At 35.5% G+C, this 17,995-nt stretch overlaps 1 protein-coding gene and 1 long non-coding RNA gene across 5 annotated transcripts in view; both read right to left on the bottom strand.

Annotated features, from left to right (window-relative positions):
• Positions 1-16,139, bottom strand: part of LOC107760529 (mediator of RNA polymerase II transcription subunit 23) — a 65,672-nt gene extending 49,533 nt beyond the window's left edge. For 3 of the 4 annotated variants that reach the window (XR_012706008.1, XM_075246475.1, XM_075246476.1), the window contains exons 1-5: positions 15,765-16,139; positions 15,591-15,634; positions 6,612-6,711; positions 5,505-6,488; positions 357-591 (exon numbers count right to left, since the gene is read on the bottom strand). Coding sequence is in view for 3 of the 4 variants with exons in the window: in XM_075246475.1 (XP_075102576.1) it covers positions 357-591; positions 5,505-6,488; positions 6,612-6,711; positions 15,591-15,634; positions 15,765-15,956 (1,555 nt within the window). In the remaining variant the exon portion in view is untranslated. Of the gene's footprint in view, positions 1-356; positions 592-5,504; positions 6,489-6,611; positions 6,722-15,590; positions 15,635-15,764 lie in introns of all 4 variants that reach the window. The other variant, XM_075246477.1, reaches the window with a different exon arrangement.
• LOC107789720 (uncharacterized) lies at positions 10,464-15,584 on the bottom strand. Its single transcript, XR_012706009.1, has 2 exons — positions 11,288-15,584; positions 10,464-11,200 (listed from the first exon to the last, which is right to left on the bottom strand). It is a non-coding gene; the product is annotated as an uncharacterized LOC107789720 (long non-coding RNA).
• Positions 16,140-17,995: the final 1,856 nt, after the last annotated feature.

Below are 17,995 nucleotides of genomic sequence, written 5' to 3'. Positions count from 1 at the left end.
CAAGATAAACCCATATAGCACAACTATTTTGAAAAACACTTTCAGGTCTTCTTGTACTTTTCTTTCAAGCACTTTGCTTTATGCCATGCCCTTGGATTTAGACCTTTCTGAATCAACTGTGGAAAGCAGTACTTTTTGTTCTCTATCAGATTAACATGATTTACTTGCACAAGACAATAAATATTACAACTCTTTTAATCAGGATATAGAAGGTAAGAATCCTGTTGACAATACTCTAGCCAACTAGTAATACTGATAATAACATCATAAGAAAGAGAAGGGGAAAAACAGAGTAATGTACAAATTGGCAATTGCTAACACAATCTCAGGCAGAGTTTGAAGTTTGAAAATGTTGCCTGAATTAGTCAACTTCAATAATTCAACAATTCTTTCAATCGCTGCTTCGCAAACCATTTCTGATGTAAAAACGGCACCCGGAGTTGGAGCCTGGGCATGAAGCCTGTGACAGGGAGCCACGAGAAGCACACGCCTCCACCAGTCTGGTGATGGACTGTTACGAAGAGCATGCTTTAGAATACGCAAAGCTCGCTCCCAATCCAGACTCCCTTTTTGAATGGATGCTGCAAGATCCTATTTCCAAATAAATGCAAGTAAGTTTACACATCACAAAGATTCTTTAACTAAGAGGCATTATAGATCAGCTTTTGCACAAGTGTCAGAATATCCTCAAGATATAACCACTGGTCGATGTAAGATACATAAAGGTCTGGCGGCATACAGATAAACATTAGCACAAACAAATAGAGAAAACTGATACAGGCAATATGTGCTATAGTTGTTTCATGCAGATTGAAACTGGCCTTGGAGCTCGAGTTACATATTTCATCTCTTGGTCAAACATCGTTTCCGATGCAGCACTTCTGACTGAGATAAGTAGCTCAGCATACATGAATATGCCTCCAATATGACTTAACAATCTGATTCAATTAAGTGTATAAGATAAAGAGTTGTACTTGATTTTTGTGTATCACTATCACCTAGAACCCCCGTCCTAAAGATTATGAGGAAAATGTAAATGTGATTTGCAAGGACTTGAATGGGTGACAATAGCTATAGCATACACTTCACTTGGTTGCTGCCAGTACTATCTTTTCATTACCCTAAGCCACAGATTATCTGACTCCAAAAAGGCACCCAAGGGTGTGGCCTAGTGATCAATAAAGTGAAATGAAAAAAAAAAATGGGAGACCACAATTCGAATCAAAAACACTTGGTGATTTCTTCCAAGTCTATCTAAGCCTTGGTGGGAAAAGTTACCCTTTACCTCTGCATGTGGGGAGATAGCAGGTACCACTAGATGAAAAAATGGAAGTGCGTCCAAGTTGGCTTGGACACCACCGGTATCAAGAAAAAGTAGTAGCAGTAATAATAATAATAATGATAATATTCCGACTCCCAAAGCCAACAGTACAACCAGTTCCCACACAATGAGTGTGTTTTCTGAATTTTTGATTCATAGGGACTCAAATCCTCCCCATCCCAAAAAAAATAAAAAACCTTGTCCCTTCTTTAGATTTGCAAGCAAAAACTTTTTGTTTGCAATATGGTCTCCTGTACCTCATCCATGCCTTGCAAAAGAGAATCCCTCATGCAACGCCAACAACTCTTATGAACTAAAGGATTAATAGTAGATAACTTGAGATGGACAACAAACGTAACTAACAAAAAAAGGCCCCTTATTGTGAAAATCTTATGATCTAAACACTTCCTGATACGTACAACAATAGTATCGCCAGAAGTACCAAAGCAAGGATTGCTCAAAGAATTCTTAATTGGCCAGGAAGGTATACCACTAGGAATATGAAACAAGGTTAAATAGTAGAGAGCATTAACAGAGAAACAAAGACTGAGTCAACCAAGTAAGGCCCTAAATATAGAGCAGATCTCTGTATGCATCTAAAAGCTTCTCAAATATTCAACAAGATACCATCAGGCATCAGCTACGGAATAAGGAATTGTCCTTAGAACTTCTAAGTTGGCAATCATCAGGCCATGAATACTATAACCGACTAGCCAATCTATCTAGAACTAGAATAGCTCCGTCTACATTTATAACTATACCAAATGAATTGATCATGTTAATTTTCATCCAAAAAAAAACTTAAAACTTAAAGCAAGTATCAAATTCGTGAAAGAATCATCAAAAAATGGGAACAATAACTAAGGCATCCAGGAGCTGAAGATAGGACCATTAGATCTCCTTTGACTGCTTGGTTAGAGCCACCATTCATCACATTTAATAGAAGTTAGTAAGGGTCAAATTCAGTAAATTTATCAGGTTTAATAGGAGTTAGTAAGGTTGAGAAACAATAAATTACAGGAAGTAATCACATGAAGTTCTATACAGAACCATTGAACTAGGTAAGGAGAGAAACCACCCATTCAACTAAAGAGGACTAGGTAACAAGAGACTCTACTCAATCAACTAAAGAATCAGAAATGGCCAGTGAATGTGGTAATATTTATAGCCAACCACATAAAACCGGCATTAGACATAGGCCACTATAGAACAGATCAGCAACGCCAGCCCATGGTCTCAGCACTAGTCACTCACTATAGTCTCAGCACTTATCGCCTTTTAACACCGCCACTCACTATGGTCTCAGCACTAGTCACTAGAAATCATATCCTAATATTCCAAACTGCCCAAGTCTTGCTGGAAAAAGCAATTAAATGTCAAAAGTAATTGATCAAAGAGCAATCAAGTTTGCCACCCTTCTGCACTCCTCCATAACAGTTCCATCATTTTTTTTATCTTTTGATAAGTAACAGGTCCATGACTAATTTAACCAAAGCTAAGGTTGGAAGATGTATCAAGTTGGTATACATAATAAGCTTCAGTAATAAAGCACTACAGTGATGTTCTAGAATTTCTTTTTGATATCACTAGATTTAGTGTACGCGTGTTGCGCGTGTTTCCCATCTCAATGAGTAATTTTTTATAAGAAAAATATAGTTTTAAAAAAACTTCAAGCTTTAACAATATAGATTTAGGCTTGTGCTGTTTAGTATGATTATATATGCTATTAAATGTTTTGGGTACTTAATTGAACATGAATTAATTATTTTGTATGATTAAAATAAGAATTTAAAGTATACATTTAGTTATTTTGAATTGAACAATTTTAATTTAGACATTGAAGGCACGTATAAAACCGTTGCTATCTTGATTTTATGAGTATGGCACAAAGGTTTTATTTTCAATTAGTATAATTTATATAAGGTAAAATGTCAATCGATTTTAAATTACTAGATATTAGGATTTCTTGCCTAGTTTAATAATGAAAGATTTAAAATGTAAAATTTTAATAAATACAAAGTCCGAAATATTAGAAAAGCAACTTAAATTACAATTTTGTCCATTGTGAAAGTTATACCTCGTCTCTATGAGTAATAATTTACATAAAATTTATGTTTCAATTATTTAAAAAATGTATAAGCTCCTGAAATTGATGAATGTTGATTCTATATAGCTAACTCAGTTCGAAGAAACTCTATCTCATAAAAGTCTTCAATTATCATTTAATATATTCACCTTAAACTTTGTTCCAACTTCATAATACTATCAGTTCAGTTTCATAAATTATCATACTTTCTTTTTAGTTTCAACATAACATACAACCTTGAAGTTTTAAGATTTTTTTCCAAAGGTCCGACATTTTAAGTATAACACATAAGAAAATACTTTGACAAATTCGTCGCTAAATAAATTAACTTTAATATTATTTAAAACTTCAAGAAAAAATTACAATTGACGAACAAAGAAAATTAATTAGCGTGTTTACTTTTGAGTTAGAATTTATGTGTGCCTATTTTTTAGTAGCTTCAAAGTAGTGCAAATATGACTAAAGAATTATGCAAATATGAGTTCTTAATTTTTAACGTTTTGATAAAAAAAGAATCTTATAGTTTAATTCTACTTTAATACTAACTGGCTTTAAATAAGGACATTTATAAATGGTAAAATTTAATTGATTTTGAAGTCTAAATATTATGATTTCTTACAAAGTTTAAATAAGAAACAAAGTTAATATTCAAAATTTTAGCAGATTTGAAAATTCTAAATATTAGAATAATAATTAAATAATAATTTTATCCAATGTGAAATTTGTTGACTTTATTATTAAAAATTTTAGGAGAAAATTATATTAATAATTCGATATTCCTTTTAATTTTGCCAAATATAATGAGTATTTTTACTTTTGAGTTATAGCTTATGTGTGCCTCTCTTTTTGTAGCTTCAAAGCAGAGCAAATCTGATGGAAAAAGAATAGTGACATTTTGAACAATAAAAGAATCTTATAATTCAATTCAAACTTTAATATTAACGGGATCTAAATAGGGAAATTTATGTGAAGTGAAATTTTAGTTAATTTTACAGTCTTAAATTAATATTATGTTTTTCTACACAGTTTAAATAAAAAATATTTAATAACCAAATTTTTAGTTGATAGTGCCTATAAGACATAAATATATTCCAAATACCTAAAAGGTTGAACTCAGAGTCCTATTTGAATGAGCCGCAAGGATTCACGTTACATTAAATATTAGAGAGTCCTAAATATTGTATAATTTTATTCACGTAATATAGGATAGTTAAGATTGTATATTATAGTTATGATATATAATTCAACTAAGGGAAAAATATATAAGGCAAGTTTAGTTGATTTTCAATTCCTTAATATAGGAAAAATAATTAAATTACAATTTGTCCAGTGTGAAATTCATTTTTAGAGGGTAAAAAGACGAACGACATTTCGCTAAGGGGCTTCGTGCTTTTAATATAATATAGATAGGGACCAAAATCATTTAGTCAAAAATAATTGAAGCACATTAGAATACTACTATCCTTCTTCGACTAAAGACGGGCAGAAAACAAAGTTGTATATGAATTTTCTATCACAGATCGAACATATATTATTGTTGATGTTAAGGAGACTAATAGCCTGTTTGGCCAAGTTTTTTGGGGGGCCAAAAGTGCTTTTTTGGCCAAAAGTGCTTTTGGCCAAAAATTGAGGTGTTTGGCCAAGCTTTTAGATGAAAAAAAGGTGCTTTTGAAGAGAGCAGAAAAAAGTAGTTTTTCTCCAAAAGCACTTTTCTGAGAAGCACTTTTGAGAAAAATACACTTACAAGCATTTTTCAAAAGCTTGGCCAAACACTAATTACTACTCAAAAGTGCTTTTCAAATTAATTAGTCAAACACAAACTGCTTCTCACCAAAAGCACTTTTTTGAAAAGTACTTTTGAGAAAAGCACTTCTCAAAATAAGCTTATTTTAGAAGCTTGGCCAACCAGGCTATAAGAGGACAGCTAAAAATTGATGCTAAAATGTCTCTCTGTCTGGAAGATGTCTCAACTGCTCCTTCATTCTCAAGCAAACAGATTCCCTATTAACATTTCTTTTTTACTATTTACATATTTTTATCAGTAAGCTTCTACACAATATTTTAACATGTTTCTAATAAGATATCACATATACACACCTCTCCATGCAGTGGTTCCCCAAGCACACTAGGATATGTAATTGGTGAATATCTCATGTTAGCAACTGCTTCACCGGACGAACTTGCAGTGGCTTGAGGCAGAAGTCGAGGGGTCCCAAATGTAGGGCAGTGAAGGTGTTGATCCAACATTTGCATATGCATAGCCATCATATCTCGCCTCCGATGGATCTCCAAAATAAGAGTGAACAGAGCTTCATCATCTGGTATGTTTTCTAAAAACTGCAACCCACTCCGGAGAAGTTCATAAAATGGTATGTGGCATTTATCATTCTCTACCAGCAACCAAATAACATCTAAACAGCTGTGTAGCCACTCAATTAGGGCCTTATCTGGTTTCCAATATTTCGCACCATCAAATTCATCAACACCATGTAACTTTTGGTCCCAATTAATCAACCAGTTCAACATATGGTGGAAAACTTCGGCATGTGTTCCTGGCTTAAGACTAGAATCTAGACCAGTTAAAATAATTTTGCAACATATTTGACGCAGACTGCTTGCAGCATTATCCCTTGTCAATAAATTCACTTTTGCGATGGACTGTTGGCTAGTGCCATTAACATCAGAAGACTTCATGGGAGACAAAGCAGCAGAAGATGATGGTTCAGCTGTGGACTGAACAGGGGACCCAATACCATGGACAGTAGGCAAAGGAGATGCAGGATTTGATGAATGAAAATTAGAGGTACTCGCTACTGCGGTGGAAGATGGCAGCAATCCAGACTGTGTTAAATTAGCAGAAGAGACCGCACCAGATAGCTGATTGCCCTGACTTGCGGATATCTCCGTAGATGAAACTGAGGAAAGAAGAGAAGGCAAGAACGTATCCCAGTTTATGTATCCTATACTAGACAAACTGCATATGGCGAAGAGAAGAAATTCTGCATGAGGTGCGTGACTGCTGCACTGAATAACCAGAGAAATAAGAACAGATTCTGCCACTGCACGTAGTTGTTCCTGATCCTGGGATAATATGTAAGACAGAAGAACAAGCATGTATTACAAGATTTTATCAGATGTAACAAATAGAAGATAAAAGACGCAAGGATCCAACAGAGCAATTATTTTCCAAGTGAAAAAACTTACAGCAAATTGGCTCTGAAGCTGTCCAAAATCTAAGACAAATTGCTCATTTCGTGGAGGAAGCTCTCTGTTAAGAGCAGTTACTCGCTTCTGTGTCTTATTCCTGTATATCTCTTGCATCAGCAATCAATCATAAGACTTTGTTTCTTTTTTAATCAGTGCAATCAATTGTAAAACTTTTGGCATCATAGAGCAAATATGCACTAGTTCGGAAGTTGAAAAGAGAAGAGAAGCATAATTGAAGATCACACTATGCCAGTTACCAAGTGCAACAAAACATAACTTCATAAGCCTATAGTCATCACATCTTATTTCACAAAATTTAAAAAAAATCATATCTTTTCATGCTTAAAAGAAACTTCAAGTTCCACATATATGATTGCTTAATGTCAGATCCAATGAGAAGAAACATGAGCAAATCATCTAAGCACTCAACTCCTCATGTAAGAAGACTTCTGCTTCTTTCACTTTTGGAGCAACATTTTAATCTCACCTGCTGATTTTACCAGATTTATTGATTTAAGTATCTGTACTTGCTTCTAAGATTTACCATCTGAAATAAAAATATTGTTGTGTACTCTTGCCATGAAAACAGAATGGTAGGTACATATGGGATTCAGTCCCCCCACCCAATACCCATACAAGAAAAAGAAAGAGTTAACTAGAATTTTCAAATTCCCAAAACGTAAGGTTAGAACCCGTTCTGTTTAGTTTATCCTGGAACATAGATGCATAAAAACCAAAAATCTCAATTTCTTTTTGTGCTCTTCTTAAGTAGAAGCAAGAAATGATGTTGATTGCAAGTATAATAAACCTATTCTTCTCTGATAATAAGTAAAGCCCTTGTGCAACTCCAAAAGGTAAACCTTAATGTTGCCTTGTCTTCAGTCTCACCTCCAATTCCTCTTTGCTGTGTTCATGAATCAGTAACATGAAATATGACTGGAAGATAATAAATAAAACGTTTGGTGCATTAGATGCCGAATATATGGAGGACCAAGTCCAACAAACCCCAATTCATAACCGGCATCAAATAAGCTAACTTTTTCATGTTTTTTCATTTAAATAGGTGGAGCAAATTTACTATAAGCCGAAATTAGGCCAAGGTGGAGATTTGTAATATGGCCAAATTTTCATGACATTTGCCATGACATAATATCCATTATAACAAATTTGTGATTCATGACATTTGCCATGACATAATATCCATTATAACAATTTTGTGGATCATGACATTTGCCATGGCATAATATCCATTATTAGACCAAGGATTTCTTGCTATAAATAGAGGAGTTTCTCCTCATTTGAAAACACACCAATTCAAGAGCTTTTCACTCTTGTCTTTCTTTCTCCTCCTTTATTTCGTTATAGAGTATTTTGTAAGAGAGTGAGTGTTGGGAAACACTTGTGTGAACCCTTTCTTTGGAGTGATCTTGTGAGGTTATTCTCTTGGGGTATTTGGGACTAATTAGAGTATTTACTCTAATTTTGTACTCTCTTTTGTACTCTTGTTGGTATAATAAAATTGCTCCTCTCCGCTTGTGGACGTAGGTCACCTTGACCGAACCACGTTAAATTTGTGTCTTCTTTATCTTCTTTAATTGCCGTTATTATCAACTTACATTGTCTTTGTTATTGTCATTATAACGTTGTTTGGCTAAATTCCGCACTACCCGGTAACCCGATCTTAACAAATTGGTATCAGAGCCAGATCTAACCGGGTTAGTTTAAAAATCCAAAATGACTCTAACAAAGTCTTATGTTGAGAAATTTGACCGAAGTGCAAACTTCGGAATGTGGCAATTAAAGATGGAAGCTATCCTAATTCAGGATGGCTTAGATTTGGCACTGCAAGGAAAGGAGAAGATGCCGGATAAAATGACGGACGAGGAGTTTGCCGTCATAGACAAAAAGGCAAAAGCATGTATTATTTTAAATCTTTCAAATGAGGTTTTGCGTGAAGTTGCAGCAGAAAGCTCAGCCAAAGGCATATGGGAAAAGCTTAAAACCCTATATATGAAAAGAACAGTAGAAAACAGGCTTTACCTAAAGCAAAAACTCTACACTTTTCGTATGGCTGAAGGTACCTCTATACTTACACATCTTGATACTTTTGATTCTCTTCTTATGAATTTAAGTAACATAGATGCTGAAATCAAAGATGAGGATCAAGCTGTGTTATTGCTTGTTTCTTTACCCAGTCGTTTAAACATATAAGAGATACTATGCTTTATGGAAAGGATAATATCTCTTATAAAGATATCAAATCTATTTTGAAATTAAAAGAACAAATAGATAGAGATATTACTAGGAAAACTAGTGGGAACCAAGGGGAAGGCATATTCATAAGAGGTAGATCCAATAAGAAAGATTTAAATAGTGAGAAACCTAAATCAAGGTCAAAATACAGATACAGAAATGTCATATGCAAATATTGTCATAAGAAAGATAACATTATTTCTGAATGCTTTAAATTGAAAAACAAAGAAAAGCATACAGAAAACAAAAATGAGCACAAAAATACTGACACTGCCGAAGCAAGTGTAGCTGCTGATGAGACTGAGGGAACTATTTTTTTAGCAACTAATAATAGTTTCAAATCTAACAATAAGTGGATTTTAGATTCGGGTTGTTCTTATCATATGTGTCCCAGTCGGGATTTATTTACCACATATGAATCTATTAGAGGTGGAGTTGTCTTGATGGGCAACAATGCTGCCTGCAAAGTTATTGGAAAAGGTACAGTCCGAAACAAAATGCACGATGGTGTGGTGAGAACTCTCACCGATGTTAGACATGTTCCTGACTTGAAGAAAAATTTCATCTCTTTGGGCACTCTAGAATTTCTTGGGTGCAAGTACATAGGTGAAGGTGGAGTTCTGAAAATTTCTCATGGTGCTCTTGTGATCATGAAGGCACGCAGATCTGGTACGTTGTATACTATGGTATATATACTGTTACAGGTGCTGCTGCAGTTTCAATATCAGATAAATCAGATTCTGACATCACCAAATTGTGGCATTATGTGATTGGGGCATATGAGTGAAAAAGGTCTTTCCATTCTCAGTAAAAGAGGTCTCTTATGTGGCCAAAGTACCGGAAATATGGAGTTCTGTGAACATTGTGTGTTCGGGAAGCAGAAAACAGTCAGCTTCAAATCTCCAGCGATTCATAGAACAAAAGGTACTTTGGATTACATTCATTCAGATCTTTGGGGTCCTTCATGTACCCCATCAAAAGGTGGTGCCAGGTATATGTTAACTTTCATTGATGATTATTCAAGGAAAGTTTGGGTTTATTTCCTGAAAAATAAAAGTAATGTTTTCTTAAATTTCAAACAATGGAAAGTTTTGATTGAGAAGCAAACAGGAAAACAGGTTAAGCGGCTTAGAACAGATAATGGCTTGGAATTTTGTAATGATGAATTCAACGAATTTTGCAAGAATGAAGGAATTGCTCAACATCGTACTGTGAGAATGACACCTCAGCAAAATAGTGTGGCAGAAAGAATGAATAGAACTCTTTTGAAAAGGGCTCGTTGCATGATTTCAAATGCTGGGTTGACAAACGCCTTTTGGGCAGAAGCTATCTCTACAGCTTGTTATATTGTCAACCGAGCTCCTTCTGCACCTTTGAACTTTAAAACTCGAGAGGAAATGTGGTCAGGTACTCCTGCTAATTATTCTGATTTTAAAGATATTTGGTTGCCCTGCATACATGCATGTAAATGATGGAAAATTAGAGCTAAGGGCTAAAAAGTACATTTTCCTTGAAGCGAGAAAAGGTAACAACCCCCATTTCGCTTAAAGCGAGAAGCGAGAAGCGAAACGCTCGCTTTTTTGAAGTGAAGCGCAATTTTAAAAAAAAAATTAAAATAAATACTGCATAGACAACACATGTAATTGTAAGCAAATGTTCAATACTTCAATGTAAAAACTAAATAATAGCATCAATTAAAGAACAAAATGAGCATCCTATTCTTCTACAAGATTGTCAAATTCTTGTATTCCACAATCATTATTATATTGCTCGTCATCTTCTTCAACTTCTTCTTCTTCATCAACTAGGGACAAAGTAGCTGCCTTTTTTCCCTTCCTCTGTGAAGTTGAGGTACTCCCCCTCAAACCATAAATCCTCTCCCCAATTCCACGCGCCTCCGCAGCATCACCCCAAGTGAAATCAGAAGTTTCCTCAAATACCTCTTCATCTGCATGATCTTCCGGGACTCCAGTTAGCCATTCATTAGCATCATCGATGTTGTCCAAACTAATTTGATCAATTACATTGCGAGCGATGTAACGACGCCTCAATGTTCTATTGTACTTAATGAATACTAGATCATTGAGACGCTTCAAGGTTAGTTTGTTCCTCTTTTGGTATGAATCTGCAAATAATAAGTAATTAGTAAGATTAGGACAATTGAGATATAATTTAATTATCTCAATATACTAAATCTTTCTTCTTAGTTCTTACATGTTCAAACACGCTCCAATTCCTTTCACACCCGGATGAGCTACATGTTAGACTTAGAACCTTGATGGCAAACTTTTGTAAATCTGGAGTGGAATGGCCATATTGCTTCCACCATTCAACTGTAGAAGTAGAACAAATTTTCAAAACATAATATTGATAAAGAAATAACTTATTAACTATAAAACAACATATAAACACTCGCTCACCTGGTGACTTCTGTCTTTCTTTGTCTAATCGCCATATTTTTTCCAAAAGGTTGCTCAGCATTCCTATAAATACTAAATTGCTCTGTTATTTTATCTTGCACTGATTCTTCAGGTATCAACTTCTCAATACATTCATAGTATCCATTCCACAAAGGTTCATCTCCTAGAATCCTCTCTTCATTGTCATAAAACAGTTCCGGGTTCAAAACAAGTCCAGCTGCATGCAAAGGGCTATGAAGCTTACTATCCCACCTTTTATCTATGATCTCAAAGACTCTTTTGTATTTTCTTTGATCACTAAAAGAGGCTTGAATAGCCTCTTTTGCCCTATCCATTGCTTCGTACAGGTAGCCCATTGGTGGCCTTTGCTCCCCATCCACCAAACGAAACACTTTAACTAAAGGACCACCAATCTTCAATGCATGAACCACATTGTTCCAGAATGAAGGAGAAAGTATAACATCTGCAGATTCTCTCCCTCGAGCTTCCCTTCCATAGGCACTGTTAGTGTACTCATCTGAAACAAACAACTTTTTCAAATTGCTTTTTTACTCATACATCCTATGCAAAGTCAACAAAGCAGTAGCAAATCTTGTCTTTGCAGGTTTCACCAAGCTTCTTTGTTTAGTGAATCTCTTCATCATATTCAATAACAAAGGCCTTTGAACAATATAGGAATGCGCTCTAATTGCCTGATTAAAGACTGAATTGAAGGGTCTTTCCTTGAAAATGTCACCGAAGATCAAATTAATGGAATGTGCTGCACACGGAGTCCAATAAATATGCGGTTACCCAGCAGACATCAAATCACCAGCTTTAACATTTTCACCGGCGTTGTCCGTGACAACTTGAACAACATTTTCTGCTCGAGTCAATTGTACTCTTGAACAAGGAGTACATTTTGGTTGAATCAGTCGAAGAGTCGCTTGCATCAACGGACTCAAGAAACAGGCTTCCCTTAGGAGAATTCACCAAGATATTGATGATCATTTTTCCATTTCTCGCCGTCCATTTATCCATCATAATGGAACAACCAAACTTGTTCCATTCTACTTTGTTCTCCTCCACGATTTTGCTCACCTCTGCCACCTCTTTTTTTAGATATGACACTCTAACTTTATGATAAGTTGGAGGCTTCATTCTAGGACCATATTGGCCTACGGCCTCAATAAAAGTAGAAAAAGTGTCAGTATAATTAACACAATTAAAAGGAAGACCTGCATCATACATCCATCGCGCAAACATTGTAACTGCACGATCCCTCAAAATCGCTTTGGCATCAATTTGAGGATTACCACTTTGTGCTTCCTTATCTCCAGATTTTTACGGGAAGTAACAATCCATAGGACCTTTGGTCTTGCCAGTAGATCCACAACTAGAAGACATTGGTTACATCCTTCCCCGCTTTTGTGATTTTGGTGGAAGCGACGAAGCATCGTCACCTTCTTCAGTTTCATCATCGTCATCAAGATTATACAGTTCTTGTTCATGAATCATTTGAGTCTTTAACTCTCTTTTTTTTTTTAAGGAATGCTTTCAAATCTTCCTTCACATGCGACGAAACTTTAGGACAAGATGCGACATTTGGATCCCCACCGATTAGATGCGCTTTTTGACGATAGATTCCCCCATTTGAAATCTTGTCATAAAAAAGACATCTAATTGCCATCTTGTTGGTCTCGCAAACTCTTTCAGAGTAAGCCCAAGCCGGGTCTTTCCTATCTTCTTTTGGCGTCATTAAAAGAACAACAACATAACACATAAGAAAGGCAATAAGAACTAAGAATAAAGGATATAAAAAATTAGAGGAATTCTCTGTCAAAAACTGGAAAAATTGGGCAGTAATTTTCTAGAAAAAATTCGCCAGCTTTTCGCCGCTTTTTGGACGTTTAGAAAGAAAAAGAAAAAGAAGAAGAAGAAGAAGAATGAAAATCAGAAATTCAGAACATACCTGTTGAAGTCTTGAACTTGAAGTTGAAGAAGAAACAACCCTAGTTGATGCTTTGAGATTCTTTCGGAAATCAGAAGTAGATGAATAAGAAAAGTTGATGTTGTTGGAAGTTGAACCCTAGTCGCTGTTGTTGAAGAAGTCCAGACCAGTGTTTAAAACGGGTTGGGTATTTTAAAACAGAGAAGCAGACGCTTCTTCGCTTCGCTTCGCTTTCCCCGCTTCTCGCTTTTTACAGAGAAGCGGTCGCTTTTACTTTGCTGAAGCGCTGCCCTTCACGCTTCGCCTCGCTTCTCGCTTAAAGCGAGGAAGCGGGCGCTTTTTTAAACACTGTTTTAATGATATTTTCCCACCTGTTGTTAAACATAGCTCTATTCGTGTCTTGCTTGCCTTCATTGTCATGTATGATTTGGAATTAGAACAACTTGATGTTAAGACAGCTTTCTTACATGGCGAACTTGAGGAACAAATATACATGCATCAACCCGAAGGATTTGAAATTGAAGGAAAAGAAGATCATGTTTGCTTGTTGAAGAAATCCTTGTACGAATTAAAGCAGTCTCCAAGAGAATGGTATAAAAGGTTTGATTCCTTTATGTTGGGTCATGGTTATTCGAGGAGCATGTATGATAGTTGTGTTTACTTTCGGAAGTTAAATGATGGTTCATTTGTGTACCTATTATTATATGTTGATGACATGCTCATTGCTGCTAAGGATTTAACAGAAATTCACAATTTGAAAAGTCAGCTGAAAAGTGAATTTGAGATGAAAGATTTGGGAGCAGCTAAGAAAATCCTTGGCATGGAGATCAAAAGAGATCGAAAAGCCAACAAGCTATTTCTGACCCAGAAGAAGTACTTGGAGAAAGTCTTGGAGAGGTTTGGCATAAAAGATGCTAAACCAGTTAGTACCCCTCTTGCTGCTCATTTTAAGTTATCAGCTGCTCCCGCAATCAGAGGAAGAAGAGAGGTACATGGCACAGGTTCCTTATTCCAGTGCAGTCGGCACTATTATGTATGCAATGGTTTGTACACGTCCAGACATTTCACAAGCAGTGAGCGTGGTAAGCCGGTATATGGCTTGCCCTGGTAAAGCACGTTGGCATGCTGTGAAATGGATTCTCAGATACTTGCGAGGTACTTCAAACACATGTTTGGAGTTTGGGAGAAATACTAACACTTTGGTTGGTTTTGTAGACTCAGATTATGCAGGTGATCTTGACAAAAGAAGATCACTGACAGGCTATGTATTTTGCATCGGGGGTTGCGCTATTAGTTGGAAAGCTACATTACAATATGTAGTAGCTTTATCTACTACCGAAGCAGAATATATGGCAGTGACCGAGGCGATCAAAGAAGCTTTATGGTTGAAGGGTCTATTTGCGGAACTCAGTTTACACCAAGGTGGTATTACCATTTTCTGTGATAGTCAAAGTGTCATTCACTTGACTAAAGATCAAATGTATCATGAGAGGACGAAGCACATTGATATAAAGTATCATTTCATCCGAGAAACCATTGCTGAAAAAAAAGTCTATGTTCAGAAGATCAACACTAGAGACAATCCTGCTGACATGTTCACAAAACCTCTTCCAGTGTCCAAGTTCAAGCTTTGCCTGAACTTGATTGGCATTTATGAAGAATGATTTTGCCCATTGGGGTTTTTGCGGGGAAGGTGGAGCAAATTTACTATATATAAGCCGAAATTAGGCCAAGGTGGAGATTAGTAATATGGCCAAATTTTCATGACATTTGCCATGACATAATATCAATTATAACAAATTTGTGGTTCATAACATTTGTCGTGACATAATATCCATTATAACAAATTTGTGGATCATGACATTTGCCATGACATAATATCTATTATTAGGCCAAGGATTTCTTGCTATAAATAGAGGAGTTTCTCCTCATTTGAAAACACATCAATTCAAGTGCTTTTCACTCTTGCCTTTCTTTCTCCTCCTTTATTTCATTATAGAGTATTTTGTAAGAGAGTGAGTGTTGGAAAACACTTGTGTGAATCCTTTCTTTGGAGTGATCTTGTGAGGTTATTCTCTTGGGGTATTTGGGACTAATTAGAGTATTTACTCTAATTTTGTACTCTCTTTTGTACTCTTGTTGGTATAATAAAATTGTTACTCTCCGCTTGTGGACGTAGGTCACCTTGACCGAACCACGTTAAATTTGTGTCTTCTTTATCTTCGATCTTAACAAATTTGGAGACAGATGTATATAGTTAAGCTGTTAAGCTTATAAAAGTCATAAACAATGAAAAATATTTAATTCATGCGCAAGATAGTGCTTCAAACTACAGCCAAATTATACATGTCAGAAAGAAAAGACAACACTTACGGAGGTTCTCTAATAGAATCATCTGATTTTTGCCCAGAATTTTTCTGCGAAAGAACATTGAAAAAGAAAATAAACTTTGCAACGAAACAAAAACTTCAAGAATGGAATAGTGATTAAATTTGGGGGGGATTTTTTTTCAAAAAAGGGGCAAATATGAAATTAAAGATAGATTACCAGTCCTAAGTAGAGGTTAAAGAGATCAAGGATGGCGGGTCGAGAAGGATGAAACTGATGATGGTGGCTTCTGAAAACTGAGGAAGAAGAAGAAGACCTCAACTGGGGCGGGGGCGGGGGCGGGGGCGGCGGCTGCTCCATTTCTGGTCTGGCTTGATTTGAATGACTGGTTGGAGTCGGAGCTCGCAGCATCCTTTTCTTCTCAGTTGAAATTCCAGTGGACGGTTTTCTTCTTGTTCTCACTCTTGGATTTTGCTTTTAACTACTACTATTCAGGAAACGAAATAAAAAGCAGGTTTTGGGTCCGAATACAACCAAGACAGAGACTGAGCTTGTTTGCTATGGAAAATAATTTCCCGTCAAACATTTTTATGCACAAACGTTCCTGAAATTTATTTATTTGGTAAGTAAAAAATTTTAATATCTATATCTATATCTGAGCAAAAAAAGAATGATGTGTCGCATCTCATTGCCCAGCATTCATATTTATCCTTTATCTTGATTTTTTGCCCTTTTTCTCTTATTCTTTATGTCCAATTTAATGTATAAATGCCACAATTCATTATCAAGTGAACAACCGTTTCCACCCATTCAAAATTGAAACGCCTCGTAAATAAAGAAGGTTTAATTTCACACATGGTCATCCAATTTATTATTTATTTCACAAAAATTATTTATCTATTTTTTATCACTTGAAAGTTACCCAACTTTACCTTTATAACTTAAAAGTCATTCTAGTTCAAAACCTATAAAATATCCAATAAAAAATATGACACAGCATTACATTTAATTAAAAAATCTAACAATAATGTCACATAAGCTTAAATAGACCATATCTAAGTTAGATCCATTTCTTCCTCATCCCGATTTCGGTCGGTGTTTTGAATATTAGTTTTAATTTATTTTATATGAAAAACCGACCGATTTCGGTCGGTTTCTTAAAAAAAAAAATCGCGGGATTCTAAAATAGTTTCTCGCATTTTTGCGCCAAATTCGGTCAGTTTAGTAAAAAAAATTGGAAAATCGACGGACTTCAATCTCACATAACATATAAATGTACCATTAACAGACAAGAACAACAAGTTAATAAAAACCTATTTTCACAAATTACTATTCCATTAAAGTCAAAAATATTGATAAGAAACACCAACAATGAAATTGCATAGTAGAAGTTCACTACTAAAAATTCGGCCAAAACCGACCGCGGCCAACCGACCGACTTCGGTAGTTCAAAAATACGCCCAAAAAACCCGACTGAAGTCGGTCGGTTTTCCAAAATATTTTATTTTTTATTTTTTTACAAAACCGACGGACTTCGGTCGGTTTTTTGGCGCAAAAATGCGGGAAACTATTTTAGAATCACGTGAAATTTATTTTTTAAGAAACCGACCGAAATCGGTCGGTTTTTCATATAAAATAAATTAAAACTAATATTCAAAAAACCGGCCGAAATCGGGATGAGGAAGAAATGGGACCCCGTCCTTGGCCTCGAGGAGTGGTGAGCAGCACGGAACTTGTTTCAATCAAATGGCGACTTAGATATGGTCTATTTAAGCTTATGTGGCATTATTGTTAGATTCTTTAATTAAATGTAATGCCATATCATATTTTTTATTGAATATCTTATAGGTTTTGAACTAGAATGACTTTAAGTTATAAATGTAAAGTTAAGTGACTTTTAAGTGATGAAAAATAGATAAATGACTTTTGTGAAATAAAAGATAAGTTGGATGGCCTTTAGTTAAATTAACCCAAATAAAGAATCGTTTCTTTCTGGTGGAACTTCAGAAGCCTCACATACATTTTTCTATCAAATATCAACTATAAAGCCCAAAAGTCTCATCACCCAAAAAACAATGTTTTAAAAAAAAGAAGAAAAGAAAAAAAGTGTTATGAATATATTATATTATGGATGTTCATTTAGTACTCCGTTGTAAATAAGCTTCCTGAAGAAATTTATCCATACGAGACTCCGCCATAAATACATTTATCTATTTAGTACTCTATTGGAAATAAGCCTCCTGAAGAAGCTTATCCTTTCAGTACTCCGTGGTACTCTGTTATGGATAAATATTACCCATGATAGAAGATTATCTATATCTGGCACAACAGTTTAGAGCAGCAGCTTACACAACAGCTTACAAGCAGCTTAGAGCAGCAGCTTACACAACAGCTTGCAGTAGCAGCTTATACAGCAGCTTGCAGTAGCAGCTTACACAGCAGCTTCCTTT

Source organism: Nicotiana tabacum, chromosome 23 (assembly GCF_000715075.1).
Source record: "Nicotiana tabacum cultivar K326 chromosome 23, ASM71507v2, whole genome shotgun sequence".
NCBI classification, from domain to species: domain Eukaryota; kingdom Viridiplantae; phylum Streptophyta; class Magnoliopsida; order Solanales; family Solanaceae; genus Nicotiana; species Nicotiana tabacum.
This window is presented reverse-complemented; position numbering and strand designations above follow the sequence as displayed.